The following is a 13,425-nucleotide window of genomic DNA, read 5'->3' on the forward strand; positions in this document are numbered from 1 at the left end:
GGGCTTGTTGGAATTCTAACTGCAACAACAAAGCAAGTACCAAAATAAGAAAGATTACTTAAATCTATTTAATTCTGCAGAATGGGTTCCATGAAGCAGAACAAATGAAATGAAACAGTTGGAGTGCCATTACTGCCATTACAGCTCTCATTATTCTTTGTAAGATAAACATCCATATCAGGGATGACTCTTAACACAGGCAGCCAGTCCTGCTGGAATATGAGCTCCATCTGAGGGCTCAAATCCCCGTCTAGATCTGCAATGAAAGCCTTCACACCGATTCAATTGTCACAGAACTGCGGCTGGGTTGCTTCTGCTCATTAGCAACATCCTTTATTTCAGCTCTGTGGACTTTTAATGAGCAGAGCAGAACTTGGGCAGCAGGGCAGGTACCCCAGGAATGGCCACTGCTGAGGACTGATGAACAAATCTATTTTAAATTGAATATTTGTAATTTATTCTGATGTATCTCACAACTGCCATAGCAATGTTGAGCCAAAATGATGCACAAACCACAACTCTGGAACTTTCAAGCAGCAAATATGGTCACTTAACAGAACCAAATGCACAGTGCCAAGGCTGGAATGGCAGAGGACACTGGCAGGTGAAGCAGCTTGGATTTACTGCCCTTTGTTAATCATAGGATTTCCCAAAAAGTCATAATTACAATCAGTGAATGGAAATTTTGTGTTGCTTCAAGTCCCCTGTCCAAGCTGACCTTGAACATTTCCAACAACGGGGCGTTCATCCAGTGTCAAAATTAACTTGCAAGTTGGCAAGGAGAGAAATCTCTTTTCCTTCTTCCTTATAAAATCTATTGTGCCTTAAACTAAAATCTTCATGGACTAAAATCTTTGTGTTGTACCAAGCAGCAGCTCCCCATGGAGAGGCAGTGAAGAACTTGCTCCCAGTTGCAGAGGAGCTGTGCTCTGTGCCTTTATCCAACTAAAAACCCATCTCTCTCCTCAAATACTCCTCCATGAGGGAAACATTCCAGAATCAGAACCACTGTTTAAATTGCCACTGAAGTAAAGAAAATTATATTTGCTGAGATCTGGCTTTAACAAAAATTGTCAATTACCACTTTGTTGCAAATCACTCTCGCTTTACACCACCACCAATGTGCTTTGCTGATACTCATTTCACTCTATAGCCCTAAATGCACAAGAGACTGCCTTTTTTCCAGCTATAAAATTTCATATTATTTCATTTCCTATACTGGATTATATCCTCCCATTTATTTACTCATTTTAAAATAAAATTGGCTGTTTTGAAGGCACAGGATTGAGAATATCCATCAGTAATCTTTTCACAAAGCAAGACAAAATTTGTACTTCCCATAAACAGGAGGCCTAAATGATGCCCCAAATAAATCCAATTGACTTAAAATTGAAGGGTTCACCGATGAACCAAGTAGAAATGTTTTAAAAAAGAAGTCTTTCCATCCCAGAAAAAAAACAAGCACAAGCACACTCTGCTTTAGTCTCAACAATCCTTGTGAGTTTTTAAGCCATTTCTTAGAGATCTTAGCAAGAAACTGCTGCAGAAGTTCTCATTTTCTGAGAGCACTTAAAATGCCGTGGATTTTTAAGCCCAAATGCCTGATGGAGCTGCAGAAACTGGAAATTTCAGAGAACCCCAGAGCAGTTTGTGCTTCATGAGTCAAGAAAGGTGGGAGGGAGGCAGAACAGAGGTTTCCTACCATAGTAAGTGAGACGTCCTCTTGCAATGTTTTTGCCTCTGGAGTTTTCGGTAATGCATTCATAGAGCCCTGCGTCCTCCTGCTGGAAATTAGGGATTTCAATCATGCCATTGGATTTCCTCAGCTTTATTTTACTTGGAAATGGCAGCCCGTCAGTTCTTCTCCAGTTAATCTGAGGCACAGGGCTAAAGAGAGAGTAATGAGATTTTAAACAGTTTTGCTTAAAGTCCTTGATTGTCATAATGAGATACTTAAAGCAAACTAAATTCAGCAGTGACTTACAGGCTGTGTTAAAAGCAGTAACCACACTGTACATGACAGATGGTCAGACACTCTGGCACCTGATTTGCATTCACTGCTGATTCCTACGCTGCATTTGTGGCACCAAATTCGTCAGGAGTAACTCTGTGAATGCCCAATAATTGCAAAATTTCCTGTAAATCAGCACTGGCCTCCCCTGAGGACGAGTGAGGTTTACCAGTGGTTTCCAAGAAGGAAGGATCCAGGCAAATCTTTTGGAATTGCCATCCTCCAGCAGCCTTTCATTTTGTGATTTGCAAACCTCCCCTCACTGGGGAGCCAAGGCAATAGCGTGTGATCAAGCCATCAATCTGATATGGGCACCCAAGAAACTCCTGCAAACAATCCCCACACAGGTAAATAAATACATTTACAGCAACACAAATGCATTCTCAGATCATCTGTGAAAGAGAAAAGGTATCAGCTGCGAGTGAAGCATCATTTGGAGGAGAAATGCATTTCAATCTTTATTTTGGCTATAAAGAAAGAACAATATTATGAAAGCACCAAGGACGTTTAAGAGGAAAATTCAGACAACTCTCTCACAGACTTCAGCACCCTTTCCTTGCACAGAGAAAAGAGACTTAGTTCAAAGGTCATATGCAAAACCACACTGAATCTGCTCAGGTTAATTTGAACAGAAACACAAATTCCCGTGTGGCCAACACACACATCTTAATCCTAAACAAAATCAAAATACACTCCAAGAGTCTTTGCCCTCTTGTTTCAAGGCAGAAGCTGTGATGACCAAAATCAGGTGCTGGGAAAACACCAGAACAACTGCCAGAACCCCACAGTTCTTGTGCAGGTGAACCCCCAGGTGCTCCACTTTTCAATGAAGATGAAAACTTACTTTCCTAGAGCAAAGCACTCCAGCTTCACAGTGGAGCCTTTGGCTGCTGCGAGCGTCTCAGGGAACTGAACTTCTATTTTGGGCTCGTATTCTCCCATCACACCTGGGGGAGACAATTGAGAAGGTCAAACTTTGAAGGTAATTTTTGAAGGCAATTCAAAATCAAGCTTATTTCTCTCTCACTCCGCTTATAAAGGGACACACAATGACATCAGGGGCAGAGCCAGGATGCAACAGAGTTAATCTTTGTAGAAAGCAGCCAATGTTTGTGTGGCAGTGGTCTCAGGGAGACAAAGAGTTCCATGGTCCCACCCCAAACCCCTTGTGAAGGGCGGCCCAGGTGCTCTGATTGGGTTTCAGTCCCTGGGGTTTCTCCCTTGGAGTGCTTCTACTGGTCCCTGACCCTGAACTCCACCCTCAGAGGTGGAGACCCTCGGGGGTTCTGTCCCTCAAAAACCCCTGCTGTGCCTCTGTTTGGGGCTCTCTGTTCTGGACCTGACTTTGTTCCCATGCTGAATAAATGGTTTCATGAATGGGAGCCCGTCTTGTTGGTGTTCCATGCTGGTCCCCAGAATCCTGCTGCTTCCCTGGACGACATCCTGAGGTTGCTGACTGCAACATGTTTGGACATCAGGTGAGGATTTATGGCTGGAGAGGCAGAACCTCTGGGTGATGATCCCTGGTGATCCCATACCGTCTGTGCGCAGCACCAGGGGCGTGGGGGAGCCCAGCACGGGGCTGCTGCTGGCCGTGCTGGTCACCACACAGCTGTAGTTGCCCACGTCTGACGGCTCCACCTTGGCGATGTACAGGTGTCCTGTCTCCTGCGACACGAAGCGCCGGCTGTCCTCCTGCACAAACGAGGGGTACTCGTTGAAGATCCAGGCAAACGACAAGTCTGGATGGGGAAAAAACACAAGCAAAGATGTTTGATAGGGTTTTTCCACCTTTTTTCCCCCTTCAAAGATCACTTTATTACTATATTGGACAGCATTGCATTGAGGCCTTAAGTTTTAGCTTTCGTATTTTTCCCCAGCTGTGTAGTTTTGAGCTTCATGTTCAGTGTCAGTGAGCTCTCTTCACAGAACAGGCAAACAAAACCATTCCTTTCTTAGCTTGGTACCCAGGACAAGAACAAAAGCAGAAACAAGGGAGGGCTGAAGAGACAAAACAAGAAGATGGCACTTCATAACCTGAAGCTGTAATTGGACAATTAACCCTGATACACAGATGGACCAAAACTGATAAAAATGTGAGACCTCGTGACCAGTCATGCATTTTGTGACCATTTTTGGGTCCATCCTGGGGGCAGCCCTGGCCAGGCTCTTGTGCTGCCCAAGGTGTGTCCTTTAATGCCTTTCAGTAAATCCCCGCTGTATCCTGAGCTCTGCCCAGCCTCTGTTCCAGGCCAGCCTTCTCCAGGTTCTGGGGACCACAAAGGGACAGAAGGCATCACGTTATTTAAAATACTTTACTGTGTAACAAACAGAGCCAAAGACTGAGAAAACCAGATTTAAAAAAGTACCAGAAACTGGAAAACCACCCCCACCACACTTCTTTCACAAATCCCCATCTCCTCCAGCAGAAGAAAAAAGACAAAAGAAATCCAGTGTTAGGGAGTTTTGTTTAAATTTCCCCCTTTTTTTTTTTTTTTTAAATTTAATATGCATGGAAAGAGGAGCAGACAGCAAAAACGAGAGCAAACTTTGCTAAAATGGAAAGATTATTCATTCAGTAGCTACTGAACTCCTCAGCCAGATGCTTAGCCAGAAGAAACAGGACAGGAGCATCCACGTGCTATTAATGTCAGAAGAAGCCTAAATTCCCAGCAGGGCTCATCACACAGCAAAACTATTTTTTCATACAAAAATCCATAAAAACTTCATTAAAACCATTTCTGTATGATGTGGCAAAGTAGCCCTCGCTACCATTCATTATGATTATTTGAAAGGGAAAAAAAAAAACAAACACAAACCTCAAAAGATAAACTAAAGAGATCTGGCAAAAAATTTGTTTTGTTTTCTGAGCATCACTCTGAGTTTTCTGTGCCCAATTTTAATTGGCAAAAGCCTCTTCCTGTGTGAGGCCACGTGTCTGTCTCATTCATTTCCTACAGGATCAAAGGAAAATAATTTTTAATGGTGTTCTAGGCAAGGAATAATTTTTCACCCACGTGCCACTTACACAAAGATTACAGCTTCTGGAAGTGCTAATTAGCAATGATTACAGCTTGATTGGCCTCTCGTTGTGTCTGCAGCCTCGGCACTGCCCCCACGAAATGGAGATCAGCCCTCCCTGCACAGGTTTAATTTGAGGGTGCACAAATTTGGGTGCATCATGAAATGCAAAGGTGACACATCCTGAGCCCTCAACACCTCCCCAGGCTGCCAGAGCCAACAGCACAATTTAACACAAGGTAAGACTGTACAGGTGAGAAAAAAAAAACACTCAGTAAATGAAATGAAGATATTTATGGGCTGCCTAACGCCAAAAAGGCATCAAATGAAATGGCTGGTCATTAAACTGCATTTAATTTTGTTCTATCAATATTTAAACCTCTTCCACTGTGATAATTTTGCAGCAGCAGCAAGTGCCAACCAGTAACATGCCCAGGAGTTAAACTTCTGTCATATTTAGGAATATTTAATGTCAAACACAGAACAGTAAGGAGGAAGAGACCTGCAAGATCATCACCCTTGTGGACCTGCAGCATCTCCTCAGGGGCAACAATGGCCTTCAGCACAATTCCTTCCTCCAGAACTCCAGAGGTGCCACTCTTCATGGAAAGGCAGCCAGGATTTGTCAGGAAATGATGGGGGAATTGGGCAGTGGGAAGGATGGAATTATTTCAAAAAAAGAAAAAAAGAGAGCACACCTGAGGAGTTTGAAGGGGACTAGGTGGTCTTGGGGAGCAAGGAATGGGTGGTCTTCCTAAATGGTGTGAAAAACGAGGTTCACATATTTTTTTATAGAATTTAACGAGGTTCACATATTTTTTTATAGAATTTAAAAGTTTAATAAAAAGACAATTAGGAGATAAAAATAAAGTCTACAGATATGGCTGGGTGTCTCTGCATTCACCTCACTGACAAAGGATTGTCCCTTAAAAACAGAACCCCACTACATATCCATAAATTCTCACACATATTCACACATTCTTCTGAGGATCTTTGGTGTTCTTCTGTTTAGTTTTCTCTTGCCCCCTTCCCAATAGATCAATCTTCTTAGCACCATTGAGATTTACATTCTCTGATAGCAGAAATGCAATAAATTCCTCCCCCAGAGTTCTGGTCACTGCTGTCCTCATCTGGATCAGACAGTTTACAAATGCAGGGGGATCTCTAGTTATCTTTTCAGTCTTTGGGTTATACAAACAAAAGCAGTTTTTATTTTAATACTATGCCATAGCCTAACATATATGTATTATACCACTATTTCTAAGTTTCATCAATAACAGAAATAAAGAAAACTATATTAACACAACAAAATTTTCCAATCTTATACACATAACATTCATTTCAATATTTGCAAAAAGCCAACAACATAATATGTATCTATAACAATGGGAAAGGCAAAAAACAGAGAAGAACTTGTTCTACAGAAGAGCTGGGTGGAGACAGTGATCACTGCCCTGAGGGGGGGCTGACACCAAGTTAGGGACCAAAAAAACCCATTTTCAGCTCTACACCAAACTCAGCCACCCCCAAGTGGTGACACCAGGCTTTAGGCTCTGGTATTTATTGAACCACTTGTGTTTCCTTGCTCAAAAATACTATTTCATGCTTAAAAAAAAAAAAAAAAGGAGGAAATAAAAAGAAAAAAAAGATGTCCAGAGCAGCGTGAGGGGGTGGAGAGATCTGGAGATGCAGCAGGAAGAGGAGCAGCTTCATTTCATTCCTGTGATATTGGGTTAAGGCAAGAGTAAACCCACTGAAACCAGTCTCTGATTATGGCAGCCATGCAAACTGGATTCCAGTTTAATTGGACCCCCCAACCTATGATAAAACACTCCTGGATACCTAATTCCCCATTCAACACATATTTTAATTGACTCTCTTAAAAAAGTCTGTGGTATTTCCATCCCCGTGCCCCACCACCACCACCTCCTTTTATATTTATTGCCCTTCACATAATTGTATTGTTATTTAAAAAAATTTAAAAAAAAAAAATAAAAAAAAAATAAATAACAAATAAAAAAAATCATATTAAACAACTTGTGGTGTGATTTATTATGTTTACACCATTTGCCTGTTGCTGATCTTAGGGCACCTCCAGGGACCCAAACTCACTCCCTTTCTGTCAATTACAAGTTTTCAGTTGATTTTCTGTTATAAATGGAAGTAATATGTCTCTCCTGGGCTTCCTCTGAGTTCTAAGCCTTTGCTTTCCAATGCATTTTTTTCCTTATTTGGTGACCATACATGGATAAGGTATTGGAAATTACAGTTATTACTCAATTTTTATTTGTTTACTACATCTTGGTTGGCGGCTTCTCTTTATTTTGCATTATTTGATTATTATTTACTGTGCAGTCTCCAACACACTCAGCATGTTCACACTGTTCCTTTTGTGCACCTAAGTGCTCAATTAAAAAATGCTTATAAAATTACCTGTCATTTTTAAACCTGAATTCTTTATGAAATACAACAATTAAATCACCATGGCCTTTGAGGTTCACCAGGGTCATTTCCTGCTATTTATGAACCTTAAAAAAATCCCCAAATTACTGTTGCTAAAGGAACATAATGGGGTAAAATCCACACATTCATTGGTTTTTAACTATGTTCAAGGTCAAGCCTTAAATTTATGCACATCCTTTTGAAAGCATGGCTTTAAATTATGTTTAAAGAATTTTAAAAATACAGAATTTAAAGAAATTACACGTTTCTTCTAAGTGAGACTGAAACATTTCACTGGGAGATCATTTACAGAACCATAGTGATTTTACTTCCTGCAAACAGATTTTAAATGACAACAGCAGTGGTGGAAATCCCAAACCATAATTAAATTCAGGAAGTTGGAAAAGCAGAAGTTTAGGGGGAAAAAAAAAAAGGCACACAGACCTATGATCAAAAGGAGAAGGACAATTCATAAATTCATTTTATCCACTATTTGCATAAATAATGTCAGCTCTTGCTGATTGGGATACTGGAATGTGAGTGCTCCCAGGGGTATAATCTGTTTTATTTTACGTAAATAACTTCAAACTTCTCCTTAATACTTTTCTTTTCTTACTTGGGCCAATTTTCCTGCACTCAGTTCATCACCTTGAGCATCCCCATCCTCCCCTGGGCAAGCCCCCACCACCAGCTGCTCCTGGTGATCCCTGTGCCATAAAACAAGGAACATCTCCCTCATTTCTTCTGGCAAACATTAAAGGTTGCCTTCCAAATAAAAATCTTCTGCTCTGGAGGCGTAGGACAAGGTGTTTATGTGCTCCCATAACATATGTGTAAACTGGAGCTTAAAATGTCACGGGGTGCCACTGTCAGAAATGGCAGCAGTTTGGCAATGAAAAACCAGTTTTGAGTATTATTAGATATAAACTGTACACAATTTCAAGGGTTTAGGGTTGTATTCTTGCACACATTCAATGCCCAGAAATTTAAAGCTATCCTAGGTATGTCCAGCTGGGAAAAAACACCCAAACCAACGCTCAGGCTGCATTTTCAAGGGGGATCCTGGGCTGCTGGCATTCAAGAAGTTGTATCACTGATAATGAAAATGTCTTTAGCTGCAGTCACACTTCAGACAATCATCTGGGTTGGCCTTTTTCTTCACATTTTGTATACAAAAATAATGGTAATTACAAAATCTCTCTAGCAGGGCTTGAATTGTGGCCTCCAGGAGTGATGAAAGACAGGAGGATCTGCTTAAAATAGGGGCAGTGTTTTCCCAGCCACTGAAATTTCACCTGAACTCTGAAGAACTCCTCTTCTGGCCGAATTTTTGTTTATACAAAATGTAAACTGTGCGATGGGAATGCAAGTCCAGCTACAAAAAGTGAAGAATGTATCCCCAGAAATTCATTTTATTCCAGAGGATAATGGCAACACTCTGATTGGAAAATAATGTACAACATTAATTGTTTTGGCATAGAAGGTGAATTATTTTATAGCTAAAATATACCAGATCAATTTTCAGCCTGCTGTGCAGGTAATCAGGCATGCAACCTCTGTGTATGGAACAGCCCAGAACAATGAGAGCAGTGAGACACACAATATCTTGCAATTCCAATCTACTCATTTAATGAGAATATTGAAATGTTTCAGCTCAAGTTTCAAGGTTCCTACTTCAGGCTAAAACCTGATTTTCACTTTTAAATGAAAAAGGGTGAGAGTCCACTTGTTTTTTCGATTTTGGAATGAGATTTAGTTTGATATAAAAACAGATGTAATTCTTCAAAAATACTAAACTGTTCTTTTCTCTGCCGTCCCCCAGCCTAGAGCACAGCCACAGCCCTGGCCAAGAGGTACCTGCACACAGGGAATGATCTGAAAATTCATCTGAATTCTGATTTTCAGATCAGACTGAATGAATGAGCTGTGCTCAGCTGCCACAGGGATGTCAAACAGCCACTAAAGGTCTCTTGTTCCCCACTCTTCAAAATTCCCGGAGCTTTCCTAAATCATTCAAAGCAGCAACGCTCACCACTTATTAAAGTAATTAAAACACCAACATTTCTAGGCTCATCCTTGGGAAGCAGGTGTTCCAGACTGGCAGCAGATTTCTTTATTAACACCAAGCCCTCCTGTAAGTGCAATTCCAAGGAGCCCATTCCCAGGAGAAGGGCTCAGCCCGTGCCCTGCTGCTGGACAGGGACCAGCAGCCAGGAGCAGCCTCCAGCCCCAGCTCAGCCTTTAATCCCCGAGAGCTCCTCAGCTTCAACATCCCCTGGTGCTCCCAGGGAAGCCCAGATGTTAATGAGAGCCTGACAGAGCAGCTCTGCCGTGCCTGGCTTCCAGTGCTGAATAAAAAACCCCATTTCTCTCCCCCAGAGCTGCTCCAGAGACGGGCTGGTTTCTCCTTATCACATTTCTGCACTAATTGTTCCAGACTCGCTGCGTCACTCCGAGTGTCCTGGCTCTGAGCACACTGCTCCCACTCTGGAAGCAGGCAGAAAAGTAAGAAAGTGCTTTAGGAAGCAATATGTAAATACATCCCCATTAGCCAGATCCATTTCAAGTGACAAATTGTTCTTTTAATCACCTCCCTAGAACTTTACATTTAATTGCTGAGAGCATTTCCAGAACTCTGTTGTGCTTTTTCAATAGCTGGAAGTATTTTAAATTGCTTCCTGCCTATAATAATTTTGAGGATAAAAAAGGCGATAGTTTAGTTTATTGCTGAACTAAAATAAATCTGATTTCTTGTGAATGTTAAATATTAGGGACATAAACCAAGGGAAACTAATGGAAATACCCAGGAGTCAACTTTCAAAGTAAAGCACCAATATTTATATGTGGAAGCAGTAATTAGTGCCACTTTCATTGGTACTCTTGCACTCCTTTAGGAGAAGGTACTTGATAAAACCCTTGTGAGAAACAAAAGTTCCTTTCAGCACTCTTGTTCTGAGCGCTGGGATCAGCTGGGAATGTGTGCTGGGACTGCAGCCACCTCCCTCCTGCCTCCTCCTAATCAATTATCCCCTTCCCAGAGAAAAACCCAAATATTTTAGTAGAGAAGATAATGGAGAGCTGGAGGAGAAATACCCCACAGTCACAATTTAGGGATTAACATAAACTTGGTGGAGAGCCAAATGCAGTTATTGTCTCCAGTTTTCTCCTCTTTTCCCCAAGGCTTAACTGAGATACCTGGGACTGGGTAAGTGAAATGGTTCAACCTGAATTTTTTTCTTGCAATTTGGTTCTTCCTAATCTACTTCTCCCTTTTTCTTTCCATGCCCCCATTCTTCCAAGAGATACCCCACAATGGAACGTGGAGTTCATGAGTTCTGTAAGATTTTGGGGTAAGAAACTTCTGAAAGCTTCTTAGGTCACTTATCCACCTCTGTGACAGCTTAAAAACCACTCACTATAAAGCAACTGAAGATGGTGCACAAATATATAAATAAGATATATTAATTTCAGCCTGGAGCACAGGTTTATCAAAAGGAAAAAGAGTGTGTTTGACAAAGTGCCTAGCAGAGTGTCTCTGCAGCACTGGTTTGGTTCTGGTGGTGAAAATAATGCTCTGGCAGGTAGAAATCATTGGAAGATCCAGCTGTGAACATGTATTATTTCCTCTCATATGGACAAACACAAGTGTCTCTCAGGTACCATTTGATTTCAAACTGTCAGCTGAAATTTGTGCAGATGATGATGATGACACCAGCAGGACTATTGAAAAATATGTTTTTAAATAAAAATGCCATTTCTCCTTGGCAGATTGAAACAGCAAAGGAACACTATGGAGCCATTATTAAGGGCAATGCTCCTACAATATTCAAGGTACCACTCTCCTTAAAATACATTTTTGTGCAAGAAGCTCAGCGAGTGTGATTTATTGCTGATGCCCAGACGTGTGTCATCCACAACCTGCAATGAAAGCAGGAAGCAAAGGTGCAAAAGCAGGATGCTGAAAGGGGAGTTTAGATGGGATATTAGGAAGAAATCCTTCCCTGGGAGGGTGGGCAGCCCTGGCACAGAATTCCCAGAGCAGCTGGGGCTGCCCCTGGATCCCTGGCAGTGCCCAAGGCTGGGATGGACACTGGGTTTGGAGCAGCCTGGGATGGTGGGAGGTGTCCCTGCCATGGCAGGGCTGGAATCAGATTTTTTCAGGTCTTTTCCAACCCAAGCCTTTCCACAAAACACTGATGTGCAGCAGGAAAAAAATCATATTCTGCAGTTGCACCTGTTTAACTTTGAAGGTATGAAATGTTTCCAATGCCAAATAGGTAAAATTAATTCAACTTACAGTTCCCTGAGAAATAGCACTTTGTTGCTATTTAAGAGGTGCAGAAGAGAAGCAATCAAAGCATCCAAACATTTCTGGCATCTGAGACTCTTCCCATGCCATGTTATTCATGAAGCAGAGCCCTGCTGGAACTTGCAGGTCTCCAAATGGCAATACAAGAGACACGAGGCAAAATTTGCAAGTCTAAACACTCATTTGGAACAGACATGACATTATTCAGTGAAGGATTTGTCATATCAAACACTGAGCAATAAATTGGGATCTATTTTTCCATGATCTAATATTATTTCCTACCAGCATGTCACAACTCTGACACAATATGCTGTGAGCTGAAATGATCCCTGCCCTTCAAATCCAGCCTCATTTATGGATTAAACATACATTTATCAGGGAGTTATATGAAGAGGGAGGAGAAATCTTTGCTTTATCCACGTAGGAACATCCCTGCCATACTGCAGGAAACAGGAACACAGAGCACACAAGGCTAATTAGGAATAAAGCAGAGTTTCCTTGCAGTTTCCAATCAATGGCTCATCAGCTCCATGAAATTCTTGTTATTTATTTAAGTTTTCCTGGGTTATGGTCACGTTCCCCACGGGAATAATGCAGCAGGACATCAGTGTAAAACTAATGTTGAGTTTTTTCAGGCAAACTAAAATTTGTTGAAATGTTCAAATAACCATCAAGCAAATCTTCACTTCTACCATTAAAAATCATCTTTTTCTCTGTGTATAAAGCAGCTTTAAACCACCCCAGCCAACACAAAAGGACTCACTGAAGAGTAGAAATACCTCATAAATCCAAAATCAATGTCAGATGAGGAAAACTGACTGTACTAAACAAATATAAATCACAATATACAGAAACAGAAATAACAGCTGAAGAAAAGCTACACAATAATCACAATACAGCACGTTAGTAACAGGAGGTAAAACCCTACAGGAACTCAGATTTGCTTTACTGAGGGCTTTGTCACTCGTTAGATACCAATTTTGGAACAAAATCAATAGCTGAGAAAAATCATTTTTAGATCTCCATATGTCTAGCTTTTCCCATTCTTGGCAGAATGGGCAAAAATTAGCATCACATGAATGTTTTTTAACCAGCTGCACATTAACTGTGTCCAACATTAAGTCTGGGATATTGAGATGTTTGTTGGATCGACAGCTCTTTAAAACCATTAAAGACACAACAGTAGAACAGCAAAAAGTCAAAATAGCTGTAGAGATTTCAGTGTGATTTAAAGGTTGTAACAACTGGAAAAGTGGCAGGAGAGCTACATAAATCCATTTTTGATATTATTTTGAGTATGTGGGTGAGATGATTTACTAATTTTTGGTAGCAAATAATGAGTATTTTAACAGGTTCCCCAGAACAGAATTCTAAGATCCAGAAGTATGGCCATGCAGAATGATGACAGATGACCAATTTAATTATCCAAACATCACTGCTCAATTATGATACAACTTAGAGTATTTAACATAAAACCAGCCTGGATCAGAAAAATATCTGGGGGGAAAGTCTTCACACTCAAAGCCAGTCATTTACCAAATCTTCCACTCAGTAAACCTCAAATAAGACTGCTAAAAAAAGGGAATTTTATTTAATTTCCAGAAAGGGGAAATGCAGTAACTCTAAAGAAAGTATTGGAATG

General features: G+C 41.1%; 1 protein-coding gene across 1 annotated transcript in view; it reads right to left on the reverse strand.

Moving 5' to 3' along the window:
• LOC107210404 (contactin-3) overlaps positions 1-13,425 on the reverse strand; it is a 92,850-nt gene that overhangs the window by 31,218 nt on the left and 48,207 nt on the right. Inside the window, exons 4-6 of the mRNA XM_015641192.1 lie at positions 3,550-3,753; positions 2,856-2,958; positions 1,703-1,887 (exon numbers count right to left, since the gene is read on the reverse strand). Coding sequence (XP_015496678.1) covers positions 1,703-1,887; positions 2,856-2,958; positions 3,550-3,753 — 492 coding nt within the window. The remainder of the gene's footprint in view (positions 1-1,702; positions 1,888-2,855; positions 2,959-3,549; positions 3,754-13,425) is intronic.

This window comes from Parus major, chromosome 12, assembly GCF_001522545.3.
Source record: "Parus major isolate Abel chromosome 12, Parus_major1.1, whole genome shotgun sequence".
NCBI classification, from domain to species: Eukaryota; Metazoa; Chordata; class Aves; order Passeriformes; family Paridae; genus Parus; species Parus major.